The sequence below is a fragment of the Bufo gargarizans genome, chromosome 3 (assembly GCF_014858855.1).
Source record: "Bufo gargarizans isolate SCDJY-AF-19 chromosome 3, ASM1485885v1, whole genome shotgun sequence".
Classification (NCBI taxonomy): domain Eukaryota; kingdom Metazoa; phylum Chordata; class Amphibia; order Anura; family Bufonidae; genus Bufo; species Bufo gargarizans.
In genome coordinates this window covers 190,598,950-190,619,424 of record NC_058082.1, presented here as the reverse complement: position 1 = coordinate 190,619,424, position 20,475 = coordinate 190,598,950, and the positions used below count along the sequence as shown (strand labels likewise).

Sequence of the window (20,475 nt, the reverse complement as noted above, 5' to 3'; positions counted from 1 at the left end):
TGGTCATTGACCATGTACAATATACATTAATAGGGATGGATAACCCACCCCCAGGCTCTATACTTGGCTGCTACATTCGCAGCCATTTATCCACAAGTTGGAGTAATCTGCATGGGAGATCTAAACATGACGTTAGACCCCTCTCTCGACCGCTTTCTGGGCTATGTGGTCCCAATAAACACAGGGACTCCCTCACAACTTAATAGGTTTCTGATTGAATTTAGATGGTTGAACCTCTGGAGAGCGAAATACCCCACAGACGAGGAATAATCCTGCCACATTGGCGGACATAACTCCTTAACCCGAATAGACTATATATTAGGTAACGAGTTAGTGATGTTAAATCTACGTGCGGTAACATACCTACCCAGAGGGATATCGGACCACTCGCCAATACTGGGCACTCTGATGCGGGGCACACATTGAATAATACATCCATTCTGTCTGAACCTCTTGGGATCAGCAGATGGAATCCCTTACCAGCTACGACAGTTTCTTGAAATACACGCAAACTAACCTAACCTAGCACTGGTGTGGGACACCTTAAAGGGAACCTGTCACCTGGATTTTGTGTATAGGGCTGAGGACATGGGTTGCTAGATGGCCGCTAGCACATCCGCAATACCCAGTCCCCATAGCTCTGTGTGCTTTTATTGTGTAAAAAAAAACTATTTGATACATATGCAAATTAACCTGAGATGAGTCCTGTCCCTGACTCATCTCAGGTAAATTTGCATATGTATCAAATCAGTTTTTTTACACAATAAAAGCACACAGAGCTATGGGGACTGGATATTGCAGATGTGCTAGCGGCCATCTAGCAACCCATGTCCTCGGCTCTATACGCAAAATCCCGGTGACAGGTTCCCTTTAAAGGCATTTCTTCGAGGGTCCTTACACTACACTACAGCATATCCTTTTTATAATAACAAAAAGACACCAAACGTTCAGAGGTGGAGCTGGAATCCCAGTGTACTACACTATAACAACAATATATTAATCACCGACAAACCCTAACAGAAACGCGTGGCTCCACGCAGGAAGACAATGTTTAGCGACACTTGAGGAAAAGGCTGATAGGAAATTATTCTTCATAAAATCAATCAGCTAAACCACTGGCTCAATTAGACCGTCATAACTCGCCCTCCTCAAAGATTTTAGCAGTTAGAGACCCCGCAGGACAACTGCACAACACGCAAGAGGCGATTCTCCACACCTTTACACACTTCTAACAAGATCTATACAGATCTAGCATAACAGCAACTGAAGCTGAGATAGCTGTATATTTAGAGGGCATATCCCTACCTACCCTTACTACAACACAACATACCCAAATTACACAAGCAATATCAGATCTTAATAACGAGAAATCTCCCAGCCCAGACAGTCTCCCCAAAGAAGTGTATGCTAAATATATGGAGGTTCTAGCTCCTCAATTGTTATCCACCCTCCAATTCTCCTTGGAAGGAGGTAACCTGCCTGAAACTTTTATGGAAGCCACTATTATATTGTTACTCAAACCTGATAAGTATCCCTTAGACGGTGGCTCATATAGACCCATAGCACTACTAAATGTAGACTACAAAATATTGACAAGAATTCTGGCCATTCGTCTAAATCGGGTAATCCTATCATTGGTACATCCAGACCACACATGCCAGGGAAATCCACTACTTAGAATATCAGGACGGTTCAGGTAGTTACTCAGGTGGGGTTCTCCTTAAATGAGGATTGGGCCCTGGCTTCCCTAGACTCTGCCAATGCATTTGATTCAATAGAATAGGCCTATCTGATTAACCGCCTGAAAAGGTTTGGCCCACAATTTCTCAAATGGATTACTATACTATACAGCAGCCTGGTCAGTAGGCTATTGATAAGTGGAGGGCTATCCGTAAGCTTTCCTCTTCATAGAGGTACGAGACAGGGCTGCCCCCTGTCACCGGTCTTATTTGCACTGGCAGTTGAGTCTCTGGCAATTAGGGTGAGGAGCAGCAGCAATATTAGGCTACTTTCACACTAGCGGTCGATCGGATCCGTTCTGAACGGATCCGCTCATATTAATGCAGACGGTGGCTCTGTTCAGAACGGATCCGTCTGCATTATATTGGCAAAAAATGGCTAAGTGTGAAATTAGCCTTTTACATTGAAAGGCAATGGGGGACGGATCCGTTTGAAGATTGAGCCATATTGTGGCATCTTCAAACGGATCCGTCCCCATTGACTTACATTGTAAGTCTGGACGGATCCGCACGCCTCCGCACGGCCAGGCGGACACCCGAACGCTGCAAGCAGCGTTCAGGTGTCCGCCTGCTGAGCGGAGGCTGAACGCCGCCAGACTGATGCAGTCTGAGCGGATCCGCATCCATTCAGACTGCATCAGGGCTGGACGGAAGCGTTCGGGTCCGCTCGTGAGCCCCTTCAAACGGAGCTCACGAGCAGACAGCCGAACGCTAGTGTGAAACTAGCCTAACCGGGGTGACCATGGGAGACAGAAGCCCGTATAGGACTATATGCAGATGACCTGATTCTATATTTATCGTCACCTGACATTTCCCTTAAAGGTGCAGTGGATTTAATAAATGAATTTGGGGAGTTTTCGGGCCTGCGAATAAACTGGGAGAAATCAGTCTACATGCCTCTAGGCAAGACAGGTTGGACAGGTCCCTCACATGTGGAAAGACTAAAGGTGGTTGATGCCTTCAAATATCTAGGGGTAAATATTACTAAAAAGATATTCCCAGGTCCTGTCTCTCAATATTTACCCCTTTAAAAAGGACCATATATGGAACAAGCTCCAAAACTGGAAAACATTACCCATCTCGGTGGCAGGATGTATCAATCTCATTAAAATGATTAAACTTCCCAAGGTGTTATACGCCCTCCAAAACTCAGAAGTGCCTATACTTAAATTGATATTTAGGGAAATAGACTCCTTGACTAGAGTTTTTATATGGGGAAGATCATGGGCTAAACTAAGTTTAGATACATTAAAAAGGCCAAAAACAGAAGGTGGTATGGCTTTACCAGATTACTATATATATTATTTAGCAGGTCAGCTGAGGTTTATTAGAACCTGGTATACTGCGGAGGACCTACCCACTTCAGAGTACTTCCTGAACTGTTATTCATTATGGTCAGTCCTGAAGATGCCTCCTAAATTCCAGAAACCGCTGCATAGGCTGGCAGTGGCACAAACTATCTGGAGAGAAGCGAAAATACTGACCCAGTACACGGGGGTCGTCTCAGATATACCTTTATGGGCCAATCAATCGCTGCCACAGGTACAAGTAGTCATGGGGGCTGAAAGATGGCAGGCGGCAGAGGTTAAGACTCTTGGAGATATATATACAATAAGGGAGTACTGATGACATTTGAAGCACTGTCTCAGAAGTAAAATATTCCTCATACTTACTACTTTTCATGCCTACAACTTAGGTTGGCCATACATGCCATAATCCCGAGCCCCAATACCACGATCTTGAAATACCCACTACTAGGGGTTGTTAAAACCCAGGGTCCCAGAGGACTAGTGTCAGCAATTTATTCCCATTTAGTGCAAACTAAGGTCAAGAACGGCCCTCTCAGGGTAATGGATAAGAATGATACCCACACTCGCAGAAGAATCCATAACAGATTTATTGGAATCGCATTTACAGGTATCGCCAGCAGTTAATAACAAATAACAAAATAATACAACTGTACATTATTCATCAAACATATTAACGCCAACTAGGCTCTACAGAATGGGCAGAGCATCATCGACTGCATGCCCACGATGTGGGGAACTAGACGCAGACTTCTGGCACATGATATGGCGTTGCAGCCCAATAGCGACACTCTGGAGGGAGGTGACTGCTTTTCTCTCCAATTGGTGCCTGCTCCCCTGAGATTTGCCTGCTGGGACTTATAAACGAAGATAACTGGGATCACTACATGACAATATTTTTGAGAGTAGTAATGGCACATAAATATATTGCCCTGAGATGGTGTGACCCCAGTACACCGACCCTATCCATGTGGAAATTACCGTACAAATAAATCGAATTATACCATATTTAGTACCTCAAAAATTTGAAAAGGTCTGGAGCCTCTGGTCGCCACTGTCGGCAGCCCAAGGATCCTTGGATCAGTCGGTTTAGTGGAGTCACAGAAATGTTCTGTACAAACTTATACAAAAGATAGGGAATTGTACAGCAATGCAGTGGATGATTGAAATACATACACGAAATGGACCCGTTATATCTGTTTGTACTATGATATGAATTATGCAACACTATTGTGAGATATTGATGTTCTTTCTTATATGTCAATAAAAGAGTAAAAATAAAAAATAAACTGTTTGCCATGCTAAGTGCAAACAGCAAGGAAGTTATAGGCCAAGTACACCTTTTGGGGGCCTTTTTTTATTATTACATGTTACTCATTTTCAGATAAACATAATTAAAAATTTGTCTTTATTAAAAATGTGTTGTTTTTTTTTTGGGGGGGGGGGGGGGTTCCCTCTACATAGCTGATATGCTCTAGTAGCACCCCTTGGATTGTCTGTCTTTTTTCTGTCAGACCAGGAGCAGACAGACTCCTTATCTCTGCTCTCCCACATTATAAACACTCATTATAGCTCAGCTCTTATCTTACTGATAGCAATGTGGCTAAAATAAGTGTCTACGACTTCTCAGTAGTTTTAGAGATAAGGGTTATTATATGACCAAACAAAGTGAAAGTACCAGTCACACAACTAGAAAAACAGTTAACCCTTTTTGACAGAACAGCTCAATATTTTTAATAAAGGCCAATTGAAAAAATGATTTTTAGCCAATAACTAGTAACATGCAATCATAAAAATAAATTGCCTCTAAATGTGTACATAGCCTTTAACCCCTTAAGGACCGAGGACGTACCGGTACGCCCTATTTCCCGAGTCCTTAAGGACCGAGGACGTACCGGTACGTCCTGACTTAAAATCTGCATTCCGGCGCCGCAGGGGTTAATCGGAACGGGACGCCGGCTGAAATCATTCAGCCGGCATCCCGTAACAACGCAGGGGGGGGTCATTGGACCCCCCCGTATCGGCGATCGCAGAAAACCGCAGGTCAATTCAGACCTGCGGTTTTCTGCGTTTCCGGTCCATTCGGGTGTCCTGTGACCCGATGAACCGGAAAAAGACTGCGATCGGTGGCGTAATTTTACACCACCAATCGCAGTCCGAGGATTTGCAGAGGCGGAGCTGGCCCTGGTGCTGAACGCCGCTGTCCAGGGTGCTGATTGGTGCAGGGGAGAGAGGCGCGAGATTCAAACTTCCTGCGCTCCTCTCTCCCCTCCTCTTCCTGTCCAGCACCCTGACCGTGCAGCATCGTCCAGCACCAGCTCCTGTGTCCCCCTAAATCGGCATCCATCACCCTCCTGCACCCATCGCCACCCAGGTAGGTTAGGGTCAGTGAGGGAGAGGCACCGTTAGGCAGGGAAAGAAGGGAAAAGTTAGAAAAAAAAAAAAAAAAAAAAAAGCACATTTATTCCAAACTTTTTTTTTCAACTTTCAGACCCCAGACCCCCCCTGCCACTTGCCCCCCCCCGCATCCCCCCCACCACCAGCCCCCCCCCACCCACCAGCCCCCCCCCTTCACCCACCAACCCCCTCCCCCCACCACCAGACCCTTCCCCCACCACCACATTTTTTTTTTTTCTGCGTGCGCTGACTGGCCGGCACTTTTTAGCGTCCGTCCACTGTTAGCGCATCGCCCGCCCCACCACCCCACCGACCGCTGATCAGCGTTGAACCGCAGATCAGCAAGTTTGAACTTTTTTTTTTTTTTTTTTTTCCTAACACTTGCCCATTTTTTTTGCCTGGACTTTTTAGTACGTGAACACCCGTGCCCCCACACACACGCACATAGAATAAAGGTTTACACGCACGCACATACACACGCACACACACACACCCATGGCCCGCCGGGTGTTCTCAGCCGAGGAGGCATATGCCCAGATTGCCTCCGACTCTGAGAGCCCCAGTGAGGATGAGGATGACCCCACGTTCCTTTTGTCATCCGCATCCTCCTCATCATCATCGGATGACGATGAGCCACCAAGGCAGCGGAGACGCCGCCAGGCGGAGCCAGGGGCCACACATGCTAGGGATCCTGTGGCCCACCCTAGTACGAGCCGCCCTGGGGTTCGTACTGGTTTCCCGGCCCACCAAATAAGTTCACCGGAGCCCCCTGCCGATGAACTTAGCTGGTGTCCCCCAGTGGACTTTGAGCCTGAGATTCCGGATTTCGCTGGCAATCCTGGAATCCAGATTCCCACAGTGGGGTTTACTGAAATAGACTTTTTTAGTTTTTTTTTCAGTAACCCGCTGGTGAATTTGATGGTGGAGCAGACGAATCTGTACGCCCAACAGTTCGTCGCTCAAAACCCAGGCTCAGTTTTGGCTAGACCCGGTGGCTGGACGCCGGTCAGTGCAGCCGAGATGAGGACATTTTGGGGCCTCGTGCTGCATATGGGTCTAGTCCAAAAACCCAGTGTCAGGCAATACTGGAGTGGGGACGTCCTATACCAGACCCCACTGTACAGTATGGTCATGACACGTCACCGGTTTGAGGCCATCCGGAAATGTCTGCATTATTCCGATAATGCAGCATGTCCCCCCCGAGGTGATCCTGCCTATGACCGGCTGTACAAGATACGGCCGGTCATCGATCACTTTGGGGCCACATTTCAGCAGGCCTACGTACCTGGAAGGGAGGTCGCGGTTGATGAGTCTCTCGTTGCGTTCAAGGGGAGACTCAGTTTCCGCCAATACATTCCCACAAAGCGGGCGAGGTATGGCGTGAAGCTATACAAAATTTGTGAGAGTACCTCAGGGTACACTTACAAATTTCGTGTGTACGAGGGGCGAGATTCCCGGATTCAACCACCAGAATGTCCCCCCACTCTGGGTGTTACCGGGAAACTCGTGTGGGACCTTATGTACCCACTGCTGGATAAGGGTTACCACTTGTACGTGGACAACTTTTATACCAGCATTCCCTTGTTCAGGTCCCTTGCCGCCAGATCCACGTTCGCTTGTGGGACCGTGCGGAAAAATCAACGCGGCCCCCCTGCCTACCCCCTCCAGGTACCTATCCCCAGGGGTGAGACCCGTGCACTTACCAGTGGAAACCTGTTGCTGGTCAGGTATAAGGACAAGAGGGATGTCCTTATGCTGTCCACAATCCACGGTAACAGCACCACCCCAGTCCCTGTGCGAGGTACCGCGGCAACGGTCCTCAAGCCCGATTGTATCGTCGACTACAATCGGTATATGGGAGGAGTTGATCTCTCTGATCAAGTCCTCACGCCATATAACGCCATGCGCAAAACCCGGGCATGGTACAAAAAAGTTGCGGTCTACATGGTGCAGGTTGCCATGTACAACTCTTTTGTACTATCCCGAAGCGCTGGCAGCACAGGGACATTCCTCCAATTCTATGAGGCAGTCCTCAAAGACCTGATCTTTTCGGACCGGGAAAGAGCAGGCCGGAGTACCTCGGGAACTGGAGGCGCCCGGATCGTCCCTGGCCAACACTTTCCAGGTGTGGTCCCCCATACTGGAAAGAAGGGACGAACCCAAAAAAAGTGCAGAGTGTGTCACAAGAGGGGGATACGGAAGGACACCACAACTCAATGTGACACGTGCCCCGATCATCCGGGCCTCTGCATTATCGATTGCTTCAGGGAGTATCACACTTCCATGGAGTACTAAATTTTTATAATCCCCAACAGTTCACTAGAGAACATAAAACACTATGGCTCTCAGACTTTGGAGACACGAAAACAATTTTTCTTTCCCCAAAAAATATTAGTTTTAGTGCAGGCATCCTCAAACTGCGGCCCTCCAGATGTTGTAAAACTATAACTCCCAGCATGCCCAGACAACCTACAGCCATCATCAGGGCATGGTGGGAATTGTAGTTTTACAACATCTGGAGGGCCGCAGTTTTAGGATGCCTGCTTAGTGTCTCTAAAGTCTGAGAGCCATACATATTGGGCATCGTCGCGTGCGTAAAAGTCGTCGCTATAAAAATAACTTTTTACCAAACGCCTCGGATGAACGGTGTTAAAAATATAAAATAAAAACGGTGCCAAAACACCTATTTTTGGGCAAAATTTAAATTTAAATCCATTTTGCCGGTAATAAAGCAAGGGTTAACAGCCAAACAAAACTAAACATTTATTGCCCCAATTCTGTAGTTTGCAGAAACACCCCATATGTGGTCGTAAATGGCTATATAGCCGCACGGCAGGGCATAGAACGAAGGGAACTCCATACGGTTTCTGGAAGGCAGATTTTGATGGACAGTTTTTTTTTTTTACACCATGTCCCATTAGAAGCCCCCCCTGATGTAGCCTAGACTAGAAACTCCAAAAAAGTGACCCCATCTAAGAAACTACACCCCTCAAGGTATTCAAAAATTACTTTACAAACTATGTTAACCCTTTAGGTGTTCCACAAAACTAAATAGCGAATGTAGAAACAATTTTAGAATTAAATTTTTTGTTACATTGCCTCAAAAAAGAGTAATATAGAGCAACCAAAAATCTAATTTACCCCAAAAATTGTCCCAAAACAACAACCACCTTATCCCGTAGTTTCCTAGATGGGGTCACTTTTATGGAGTTTCTACTCTAGGGGTGCATCAGGGGGCTTGAAAGGGTACATGGTGTAAATAAACCAGTCCAGCAAAATCTGCCTTCCAAAAACCGTATGGCGTTCCCCTTCTTCTATGTCCTGCCGTTTAGCCAAACAGTAGTTTACGACCACATATGGGGTGTTTTTGCAAACTACAGAATCAGGGCAACCCATTTTGAGTGTTGTTTGACAGTTAACCCTTGTTTTACTCCTGGAAAAAATTGATTATATTGGAAAATTTTCCAAAAAATAGAAATTTCAAAATTGTTTCTCCATCTGCCATTAACTCTTGTGGAACACCTAAAGGGTTAACAAAGTTTGTAAACCCAGTTTTGAATACCTTGAGGGGTGTACTTTCTTAGATGGAGTCACTTTTTTGAAATTTCTATTCTAGGGGTGCAACAGGGGGCTTCAAATGGGACATGGTATAAACAAAACCAGTCCTGCAAAATCTGCCTTCCAAAACCCATATGGTGTTCCCCTCCTTCTATGTGCTACCGTTCGGCCAAACAGTAGTTTACGACCACATATGGGGTGTTTTTGCAAACTACAGAATCAGGGCAACCCATTTTGAGTGTTGTTTGGCAGTTAACCCTTGTTTTACTCCTGGAAAAAATTGATTATATTGGAAAATTTTCCAAAAAATAGAAATTTCAAAATTGTTTCTCCATCTGCCATTAACTCTTGTGGAACACCTAAAGGGTTAACAAAGTTTGTAAACCCAGTTTTGAATACCTTGAGGGGTGTACTTTCTTAGATGGAGTCACTTTTTTGAAATTTCTATTCTAGGGGTGCAACAGGGGGCTTCAAATGGGACATGGTATAAACAAAACCAGTCCTGCAAAATCTGCCTTCCAAAACCCATATGGTGTTCCCCTCCTTCTATGTGCTACCGTTCGGCCAAACAGTAGTTTACGACCACATATGGGGTGTTTTTGCAAACTACAGAATCAGGGCAACCCATTTTGAGTGTTGTTTGGCAGTTAACCCTTGTTTTACTCCTGGAAAAAATTGATTATATTGGAAAATTTTCCAAAAAATAGAAATTTCAAAATTGTTTCTCCATCTGCCATTAACTCTTGTGGAACACCTAAAGGGTTAACAAAGTTTGTAAACCCAGTTTTGAATACCTTGAGGGGTGTACTTTCTTAGATGGAGTCACTTTTTTGAAATTTCTATTCTAGGGGTGCAACAGGGGGCTTCAAATGGGATATGGTATAAACAAAACCAGTCCTGCAAAATCTGCCTTCCAAAACCCATATGGTGTTCCCCTCCTTCTATGTGCTACCGTTCGGCCAAACAGTAGTTTACGACCACATATGGGGTGTTTTTGCAAACTACAGAATCAGGGCAACCCATTTTGAGTGTTGTTTGGCAGTTAACCCTTGTTTTACTCCTGGAAAAAATTGATTATATTGGAAAATTTTCCAAAAAATAGAAATTTCAAAATTGTTTCTCCATCTGCCATTAACTCTTGTGGAACACCTAAAGGGTTAACAAAGTTTGTAAACCCAGTTTTGAATACCTTGAGGGGTGTACTTTCTTAGATGGAGTCACTTTTTTGAAATTTCTATTCTAGGGGTGCAACAGGGGGCTTCAAATGGGACATGGTATAAACAAAACCAGTCCTGCAAAATCTGCCTTCCAAAACCCATATGGTGTTCCCCTCCTTCTATGTGCTACCGTTCGGCCAAACAGTAGTTTACGACCACATATGGGGTGTTTCTGCAAACTACAGAATCAGGGCAACCCATTTTGAGTGTTGTTTGGCAGTTAACCCTTGTTTTACTCCTGGAAAAAATTGATTATATTGGAAAATTTTCCAAAAAATAGAAATTTCTAAATTGTTTCTCCATCTGCCATCAACTCTTGTGGAAGACCTAAAGGGTTAATAAAGTTTGAAAAAACAGTTTTGAATACCTTGAGGGGTGTAGTTTCTAGAATGGGGTCATTTTTGGGAGGTTTCTATTATCTAAGCCTCACAATATGACTGCAAACCTGAACTGGTCCATAAAAAGTGGGATTTTGAAGATTTCTCAAAAATTTCAAATTTTGCTTCTAAACTTCTAAGCATTGTAACATCCCCAAAAAATAAAATATCATTCCCAAAACAATTCAAACATGAAGTAGACATATGGGGAATGTAAAGTCATCACAATTTTTGGGGGTATTACTATGTATTACAGAAGTAGAGAAACTGAAACTTTGAAATTTGCTAATTTTTCAAAATTTTTGGTAAAAAATTTATTTTTTTATGCAAAAAAATTAACTTTTTTGACCCAATTTTAGCAGTGTCATGAAGTACAATATGTGACGAAAAAACAATCTCAGAACGGCCTGGGTAAGTCGAAGCGTTTTAAAGTTATGAGCACTTAAAGTGACACTGGTCAGATTTGCAAAAAATGGCCTGGTCCTTAAGGTGAAAATGAGCCTGGTCCTTAAGGGGTTAAAGAGCCAGGACAGGATATATGGAACAAACAAAAAGAAAAAGTGCCAGCTGACATACTATATCCACCTGTCAGATTAGAGGGACTAGGCTGCCCTTGCCTCTTGACCTATTATAGAGCTACTATCCCAGATCAGTTAAAAAGCTGGTGGATTAATGACCCTACAAAGAGATGGGTACAAAAGGAAGCCTGCTTGTTACGAACCCCTTCTCTGCAGCACGTACTCTGGCAAGGAGTCCTAGTCTAAAAGAAGTCCCCACGCTCTCCCTCGTTGACTAGCCAAGCGGGATTATCGCTATGGAATAAATGCCCATTCATACCCAGAGTCCTCCCATTTAGTAGTGTAGATGCTCCATTATCTGCTTTTACAGTCTGTTTACCGGATACCAATTTTACGCATTGGGAATCTAGGGGAATACTGTCGGTGGCCCATGGGACACTTAACAATAACCTACTCTCATTTTTGGAATTAAGACACCGATTCCAGATACCCTGGGAAGACAAACTACAAACTTCTACAAATATCTTCAGCTTCGACATCTATTGTCATCCCTGAATACTACACAAAGACATTATCTACCTCATATACAACCTACTTTCAAAATCCTCTTGTGTTTACAAAAGGCATCTCTATGGCATGCTAGGAGTTACAATCTTCCGTCACCCTAAAAAAAATCCCATTTCAAGTAAAATGGGAAAGGGATCTTAACAAAACTTTTACACCAGCCCAATGGTCCATTTGTGTTTTCACGGAGCTCTAGCACGTCACATTGTGTTAGCCACTTAGAAGCATCAAGGAAACTACTTTATAGATGGTGCTATACCCCTTACAGGTTGTCTCTTATATACCCCTCTGCGTCAAGCCTTTGTTGGCAATGCTTATCAGCCACGGGCACCCTTATGGATATTTGGTGGCAATGCCCTACCAGAAGTCTGTTCTGGTCTCAGATCTCATCCCTACTCTAATCTGTAGTAGCATTTGTGATCCCTCACGGGCCAGAGGTAGCCTTACAATCTATGGGCCTAGATAAGCTACAATTAGAAGATATAATAATTCTGTCTCACATTTTAACTGTGACAAGAGTTGCAATAGCTAAAAGATGGGAAAGTAGAGAACTTCCAACCATCTCGGAAATTGTGGCTAAAGTGCACTACAACTATACTATGGAATTACTAATTGCCATAAAATTAAACCAGTTGCCCAGATGTAGCACAAGATGGAATAAGTGGTCTGCGTTTATAAATGACAACTATCCCTTCCTGCCAAAACCACAACTATAAGAAGTGTCAAGATAGGATTTGAACCTGGTGTGGCACTAATTTGTTGCTTTGTTTTTGCTTTTATTTCTAGTTTGTGTTTTCATTGTATACTTTTGTATAATCTATTGTATAACCCTTCGGGCTCTACTCTGCCACCTCAATGTACAACTGCGATATGACATTGTGATAAACTATGCTGTTCATTTCTCAATAAAACAAAATTGGAAAAAAAAACACCCGTTTTATGGAAAAAGTAAAAAAATATAGAATATTCACATATAGGTTGTTGATCGGTGCTAAAAAAAAAAATCATGGATGTGTCCCTTTAAATTGAATCTGTTTCACTCCCCACAAGAATTCAGTATTGAGCCTAGCCTAAAGACTAACGATACCTAAAAAAAAAAAAAAAAAGTAACAATATTTTCTTCATAGCTGGCCAAAAATGCAAGATATCTATAGGCTAGGCCAGCCAGTTCAATGGGTAGTGCCAGCAATCTAACTTCTATGATGAATGAGATTACATTGTCTACAGGTCCCGCCAAAACTGGCTAGTATATACCAACTAGTATAGCATGTCTATGGTCACTATAAGGGTACTTTCACACTTGCGGCAGGACGGATCCGACAGGCTGTTCACCCTGTCGGATCCGTCCTTCCCCTACTTCGCCGTGCCGCCGGACTGCCACTCCGTCCCCATTGACTATAATGGGGACGGGTCGGAGCTGCGGCTCAGTTCGCGGTCAGAGGCTGCCGGACTAAAGTCGGACATGCAGGACTTTTAGTCCGACGGCCTCTCACCGTGCACTGCTGTGCTGCGCCGGAGCTCTGCCCTCGTTCCCATTAAAGTCAATGGGGACGGAGCGGCGATCCGGTGAAATAACGGCAGGATGGATCCGACAGGGTGAACAGCCTGTCGGATCCGTCCTGCCGCAAGTGTGAAAGTAGCCTAACGCCTGCATTGGATTATGGCTACCAAAAAAGCAAACAAACAATACTAGCACCCTATAGATAACACAAGCAATGAAATACCGGTAATTCCTACATGAGCTTTTTCAAGCTCCACAGGAGCATTATGCAGCTGCTCATAGACAACAATAAAGAGGGAATGCAAAGGTCTTTCAGCCAGCGTGACATTGCCCTTGGCTAAGTTTTAATCAAATCCAGTCAATATTATGTGTATGTAGATGCACACACGAATAAATAACCAATTATTTATTTTATTTTGTAGTACAAATGTATCACCGTGATGACTCCTTTCCAGACATATTGTATGACTGCCAAACTGTCTAATATGGTATAACTAGTGTCAATAATAATGTGAATCACATGAAAATCGCTGGCCTATATTAAAGGGGTTTCCTGGTTAACACAAAAAAAGAAATAAACACCAGCGTTCAACCTTACTGCATTATATAAGTCAGATGATTAAGTTCTGAGTGCATTTTGACTCCTCCAGTGTAATTGTGATCTGTGACCCGCACCCTGTGCAAGACTCATGGGGAGTGTCTGTAGCATCAGGTCTGTGATTCTAGATCAGGCATCCTCAAACTGCGGCCCTCCAGCTGTTGTAAAACTACAACTCCCACAATGCCCTTCTGTAGGCTGTTTGGGCATGCTGGGAGTTGTAGTTTTGCAACAGCTGGAGGGCCGCAGTTTGAGGATGCCTGTTCTAGATCGAGTAAATCACAGATCTAAGTGGGCCGGAAGGCTCATTAGTATTCACTTCAATAAATCCTAATGAAGCTGGGTCGGATATGGGTACCAGCATATGGGTACTAAGGAAATTATTTAACAGGCGTTTTTCACTATTTGAATCCCTGACCTTCTGTATGGCAGGCAGAAGAGCTTCCATTACACTACAGACCTGCTGTGTTGGAAGAACTGCATTTTCTGTGTTTTTAAAAAAAAAAAAAAAAAAAAAAGCTATTTTCTTCACAGGCACCACAAGCAACACTAAATAGTGTATTACTGGACTTCAGGGAAAGTCGGTTATGGACTGGTAAATATGGTTCCATTATTTTGCAGATTGCCATGATTTTCGTGCCTGCAATGTGAAGGCTCAGTTCATCCAGATATGTTCAGTGAAGGCTTAGGTAGGATCTACTTTGCCCCGGTCAAATATTTGTTTGTTACTCCCCACCCCCGTTCTGAAGCATTAGGTAATGGCCACATGTAGCATTGACTAAGATGCTGCTGCAATGTGACCATAAACCGTGCTGACATTTAGTTTACCGGCAAGAAAAAATTGTCAGTTGGGGTCCATTCACACGTCCGTTGTTTCTTTCCTGATCCGTTCCATTTTTTGCGGAACAGATCTGGACCAGTTGCGTACCCATTCATTTTCAATGGGTCCTGAAAAAAAAATCTGACAGCACAATGTCCGATTTATTTTTTTCAGGACCCATTGAAAATGAATGGGTACGCAACTGGTCCAGATCTGTTCCGCAAAAAACGGAACAGATCAGGAAAAAAACAACGGACGTGTGAATGGACCCTAACAATCAGTTTAAAAACCAACATCTGTGTGACGCCCATGTTGCATCGGAATGCACGCGGAGACATTTCTGTTTTTTTGCGTACCCCACTGAAATGAATAGTTATGCATACCGGCCACATAAAAAGTATAACGGACATAGACAAAAAATACTTTCGTGTGCATATCTCCCTGCTTCAATCTTAACAGCAACTGGGGCACCTGACCCATTAAATGCCCACTAGCTGCCCGCTGTCTTCACCTGGATTTAGGTGGGAGACCAACTGGGCCAATGAAAACTCATAATTGAGATTCTTTAGTTATCCATTATTAGTTACACATAACCAATTCTATTCAGGAATAAGGCAGCACAGGCTCATCTCTACGGAGGGGGGTATATTTGGTTCTTAGAACATTAAGCATACCTTTGGCCAAACTTGTAAAAACTTGTTCATGTGGGCACAGCCCCTTCCTGCCTTCCCCAACTGTTATTTGTAACGAACTCCTAGACACAAACCCTGCCCTATCAATGTAAAGGTAGACAAGCCCTGCCTGACGTTTTATAATTCAGGGCCTGACTAGCAAGAACACAGTAAAGCCCAGGCTACCAAATGCTCCATTCCAAAATGTAAAAAGTAAGGCCTCTTTCAGACGGGCGTTGCGGGAAAAGGTGCGGGTGCGTTCTGGGAACACGAACGATTTTTCTGCGCGAGTGCAAAACATTGTAATGTGTTTTGCACGTGCGTGAGAAAAATCGGCATGTTTGGTACCCTGAACTTCTTCACAGAAGTTCAGGCTTGGTATCGGGGTTCTGTAGATTGTATTATTTCCCCTTATAACATGGTTATAAGGGAAAATAATAGCATTCTGAATACAGAATGCATAGTACAATAGGGCTGGAGGGGTTAAAAAAATAAATAAAAATTGAACTCACCTTAGTCCACTTGATCGCGCAGCCGGCTTCTCTTCTGTGCTGTGTGGAGGAACAGGACCTGTGGTGACGTCACTCCGGTCATCACATGATCCATCACCATGGTAAAAGATCATGTGATGACCGGCGTGATGTCACCACAGGTCCTGTTCCTGCACACAGCACAGAAGAGATGCCGGCTGCGCGATCAACTGGATTAAGGTGAGTTAAATTTTAATTTTTAACCCCTCCAGCGCTGTTTTACTATGCATTCTGTATTCAGAATGCTATTATTTTTCCTTATAACCATGTTATAAGGGAAAATAATAATGATCGGGTCTCCATCCTGATCGTCTCCTAGCAACCTTGCGTGAAAATCGGACCGCATACGCATTTGCTTGCGGATGCTTGCGATTTTCACGCAACCCCATATATTTCTATGGGGCCTGCGTTACGTGAAAAACGCACAAAATAGAGCTTGCTGCAATCTTCACGCAATGCACAAGTAATGCATGAAAATCACCGCTCATGTGAACAGCTCCATAGAAATGAATGGGTCGGTATTCAGTACGTGTGCAATGCGTTCAATCCGTGCGGAATACTCGCCCGTGTGAAAGGGGCCTAAGTGTGCTTTCACCCTTGCGGCAGGACGGATCCGATAGGCTGTTCACCCTGTTGGATCCGTCCTTCCGCTATTTCGCCGTGCTGCTGCTCCTTCCCCATTGACTATAATGGGGACGGAGCGGCGCTCCGGCGCAATACGGCAGTTCGCGGTCAGAGGCCGCCGGACTAAAGTCAGACATGCAGGACTTTTAGTCCGGCGGCCTTTCGCCGTGCACTGCCGTACTGCGCGAATCGCCGCCCCCGTCCCCATTATAGTCCATGGGGACAGAGCAGTGGTCCGGCGGCACGGCGAAATAGCGTAAGGACGACAACCCCTTTTATAAGGCTCGGGGGAGGTGACATGTAAGTTCAGAGAAAAGTGCAGGACATGGAGCCGCTGCGGGAAATATTTCTGGCGCATTTTGTCACATCATTTTGACTGGTTAGGACTAATACAATACTAAATGAGCCCGTGTTATGCGATCTGTTCGCCGCGTCCTGTAAAACGCACAGAAAAATAGGAAATCCGTGTGAACAATCCACAATCTGAGTTGGAAGAAAACCGGAAAGGCGGCAGAATAAAAGCCTACAACGTGGTCCGTCGTGCAGACAAGACGCAGTCGCCCCATCACCCTATTAGACGGTAGTGGTGGGCTGCCACCAGCACCATGTGGCACAAGCCCTGGGTGCAGTGTGCCTCTCCACCAGTAGGAGCCTCTGAGAGGATCTCACACTGACAAAGAGCACAGCTGTCACTGGGAGCATGGGCAGCTAATATTTCACTACTACCCCTAGCATTGCCATGGCCACATGATGGAGGAGGGGGGTGGTGGCCTAGAGGCTGTACACACACACACACACATGCAGGGCTCTGTGACAATGACCCCAGCATGTGGCCCCCCTTGTGCCCTCCTCCATCTCCGGCGGATTAACCCCCGCAGTGCCGGCTTACCTTGTCTATGGTGCCCGGCAGCAGCCGCTCCAGCAGCCTGCACAGCACCACCCCGTCCTTCAGGGAGGCCTGCAGGAAGCCCTCCGGGTCGGAGATGGTCTTCTTGGGGGACTCCAGCACCCCGAGGGTTATCAGCCATGTAACGGTCTGCTCTGCTGAATTCATGGCTCACGGAGGACACGGCCTGAGACTGCAGCAGCGAGGGGGGCAGGGGCGGCCAATGCAGCGCCCCCCGAATACAGCCCCTTCCCCCCTTTTCCGAGGAGATCCGCCGGCGATTTCCCTCCGCTCACATTGAAGCCCGGGCTGCGGCCGCTGATCCCTCCTTTCCTGGGTAGATGCGGATGATGACGCCTCGATGCTGTAGGAAATGCAGCAGGTCCGCTCCCTCTCCCCTCCCCCTCCTATTCCTGGCTCTCCCTCGCAGCCCCCCTTCCTGTCATGGCACACACAACCGGCAGAGGAGAGCACTGGGCACTCCCTGGCAGCACTGCCATTACTAGTGCACCTCTTTACACACCAGGTGCCACAATATGACTGACAGTGGAGGGGGAGAGATTTATTAGGGTGAGGCCACGCATTTCAGGTGATGTATTTCAATGTCACCGCGACAAATACAACCTGGATGGATTTTTGTGACTGTCATGTCGCTGTGCGACACCATTGAAGTACATTACATAAAATGTTGCGCCGCTTTCTTTTGTCGTGCAGCATGTCACCATGTAGATATGCCCTTAAGGCCTCACGCACACGACCTGTAAGTTTTTTCCGGTCCGCAAACTGCAGATCCGTAAAAAATGGAAGCCTCCCGTGTGCCTTCAGCAATTTACAGAATGGGCGGCCCATTGTAGAAATGCAATAGGACATGTTCTATTTTTAATTTTTTCTTGCGGGGCAACGGATGCGGACAGCACACAGAGTGCTGTCTGCATCTTTTGCGGCCCCATTGAAATGAAAAGGTCCTCATCCGAGCCGCACAAACGGCGGCTCGGATGAGGACCCAAACAATGGCCGTGTGCATGAGGCCTAAGACCGGCATTGTGTACAAAAATAATAATTTGTCCTGCGCTGTCGTAACGTGAGCCAAAATTATTAGGAGGCACACACCTCTTAATATTTTTGGTGCATGTCGGGTCGCCCGTGTGCCAGAACCAAAATCTGCTCTATTCAGCAACTGGAGTAGAGGTATACTCAATCTTCTCCTTGGTCCTTTAGGTGTCCCCCCACTAAGGATCTGTTCCTGGCTTTGGCTTTAAAAACTGCATTAAAAAAGTAGATGTGAAATCCCAGGCTTAGGGCGCATTCAGACAAACGTAAGGGCTCTGTGCCCATGTTCCGGACTGCATTCACTTGAATGGGTCTGCGATCCGCATGGTACGGTGAAGGCCCACTTCCATGGGCTATCAGGTCCGTGCTTCTGCACCACAACCACTAGGACATGTTGTCCTATCTTTTGCCATATTTTGTGGATTGTGGACCCATTCAAGTCAGTGGGTTCGCACCATAATACGGGATTCACACGGCCGTCGCCCATGCATTGCAGACCACTATTTGCAGTCTGCAACACAGGCACGACAACCATACGGTCGTGTGAATAAGCCCTTCGTTTTAAACAATCATGTATTTCTAAAATCACATTTTATTTGGGAGGGGGGGTGGAGGGAATTGTTTATAGAGATTATCTGGGGGGTTTATCATTCTTGTCCCCGTGGATGTGTAATATGATGTATGTATAGATGATGTCATTGCCTTTCCAGAACCATGATGTACTCCCCGGTCTGAATAAGTGGCCACTGCGATCCGTAGTACCGGCCACTTATTTAGACCGGGGAGCGCACCACAGTCCCAAGAAGGCGATGACATCATCTATTCATACATGATATTACACAACCACGGGGGCAAGATTTAAGAACAAAATGGATAACCCCTTTAAAGGGAGTCCGTCAGATGCCTTGATCATGCTAAAGTGTTGACAGCACTAAGCAGGGGCTGCAGATAGCAGGACATACATGGGGGTAGTTAAAATATGAAGGTTTAAGAATTAAGGGTAGAGCTTCTCTACTCTCTCCATTGAGCTGTTTCACAGGCCCAACCCTCCATCCCCCCCATCCCCGACTCCTGTGTGGACTGAGAACAGAGGAGGGGCTATGAAGCAGCTCAATGCAGAGAGGCCTCACCCCCTGGGCACTTGGAGGAGCAGAATCTAGAAGAATATCTTCTATCCTAAGGATAGGCCATCAATATGTAAATCCCAGAGAACCCATTTAAGACATTTTTCTAAGTAAAAAGTAATAAGGAGGGAGGAGAGGTAAAGAGCTAATATTATGAGAAAAATACATATTTTACTGATATGATATATTACAAAGTTTCCAGTGGTTGCTTGTGCTATTTATTTCTGCAAAGCTGTGTGGAAATTTAGTGACCATTTAACTATTCTGTTGGGGTCTCAGTTCACAGACACCCAACTGAAATGACTAAATGGCTTGTTTGGTCTACAACTATCACCGGTGACGTCACCATAAAGATCACTGTTTGAATTCAACACGCCAAAAGCATGTTTTCCTCGATAGTAATCATTGGCAAATAGTTAAGATATCCCCCTATACAAACTAGATTAGCATCAGGATCTGCCTAAATCAACTAATACAGTCTTCCCCAATCTGTGGATTGGGAGCTACATGTGGCTCTTGGGTCCCTCCTATGTGGCCCTCCAACTGCCTGAAGCTCTAAAATCTGCATACCTGTGGTACCACTAATATTACTACAACTTGCTAGGGTTAGATCATAGAAACTTAGAATGTGTCGGCAGATCAGAACCATTTGGCCCATCTAGTCTGCCCAATATACTGAATACTATGGATAGCCCCTGGCCCTATCTTATATGAAGGATGGCCTTATGCCTATCCCATGCATGCTTAAACTCCTCCACTGTATTTGCAGCTACCACTTCTGCAGGAAGGCTATTCCATGCATCCACTACTCTCTCAGTAAAGTAATACTTCCTGATATTACTTTTAAACCTTTGCTCCTCTAATTTAAAACTATGTCCTCTTGTAGCAGTTTTTCTTCTATTCTCTCCTCTTTTACCTTGTTGATTCCCTTTATGTATTTAAAAGTTTCTATCATATCCCCTCTGTCTCGTCTTTCTTCCAAGCTATAAATGTT

The 20,475-nt window shown here is 45.2% G+C and overlaps 1 protein-coding gene across 4 annotated transcripts in view; it reads right to left on the bottom strand.

The window, feature by feature from the left end:
* The window catches only part of ARHGEF7 (Rho guanine nucleotide exchange factor 7), a 156,179-nt gene extending 138,490 nt beyond the window's left edge, over window positions 1-17,689 (bottom strand). For all 4 annotated transcript variants that reach the window (XM_044284880.1, XM_044284876.1, XM_044284878.1 and 1 more), the window contains exon 1: window positions 17,311-17,689. In XM_044284880.1, the coding sequence (XP_044140815.1) occupies window positions 17,311-17,475 (165 nt within the window). In that variant the 5' untranslated portion in view covers window positions 17,476-17,689. The remainder of the gene's footprint in view (window positions 1-17,310) is intronic.
* Window positions 17,690-20,475: the final 2,786 nt, after the last annotated feature.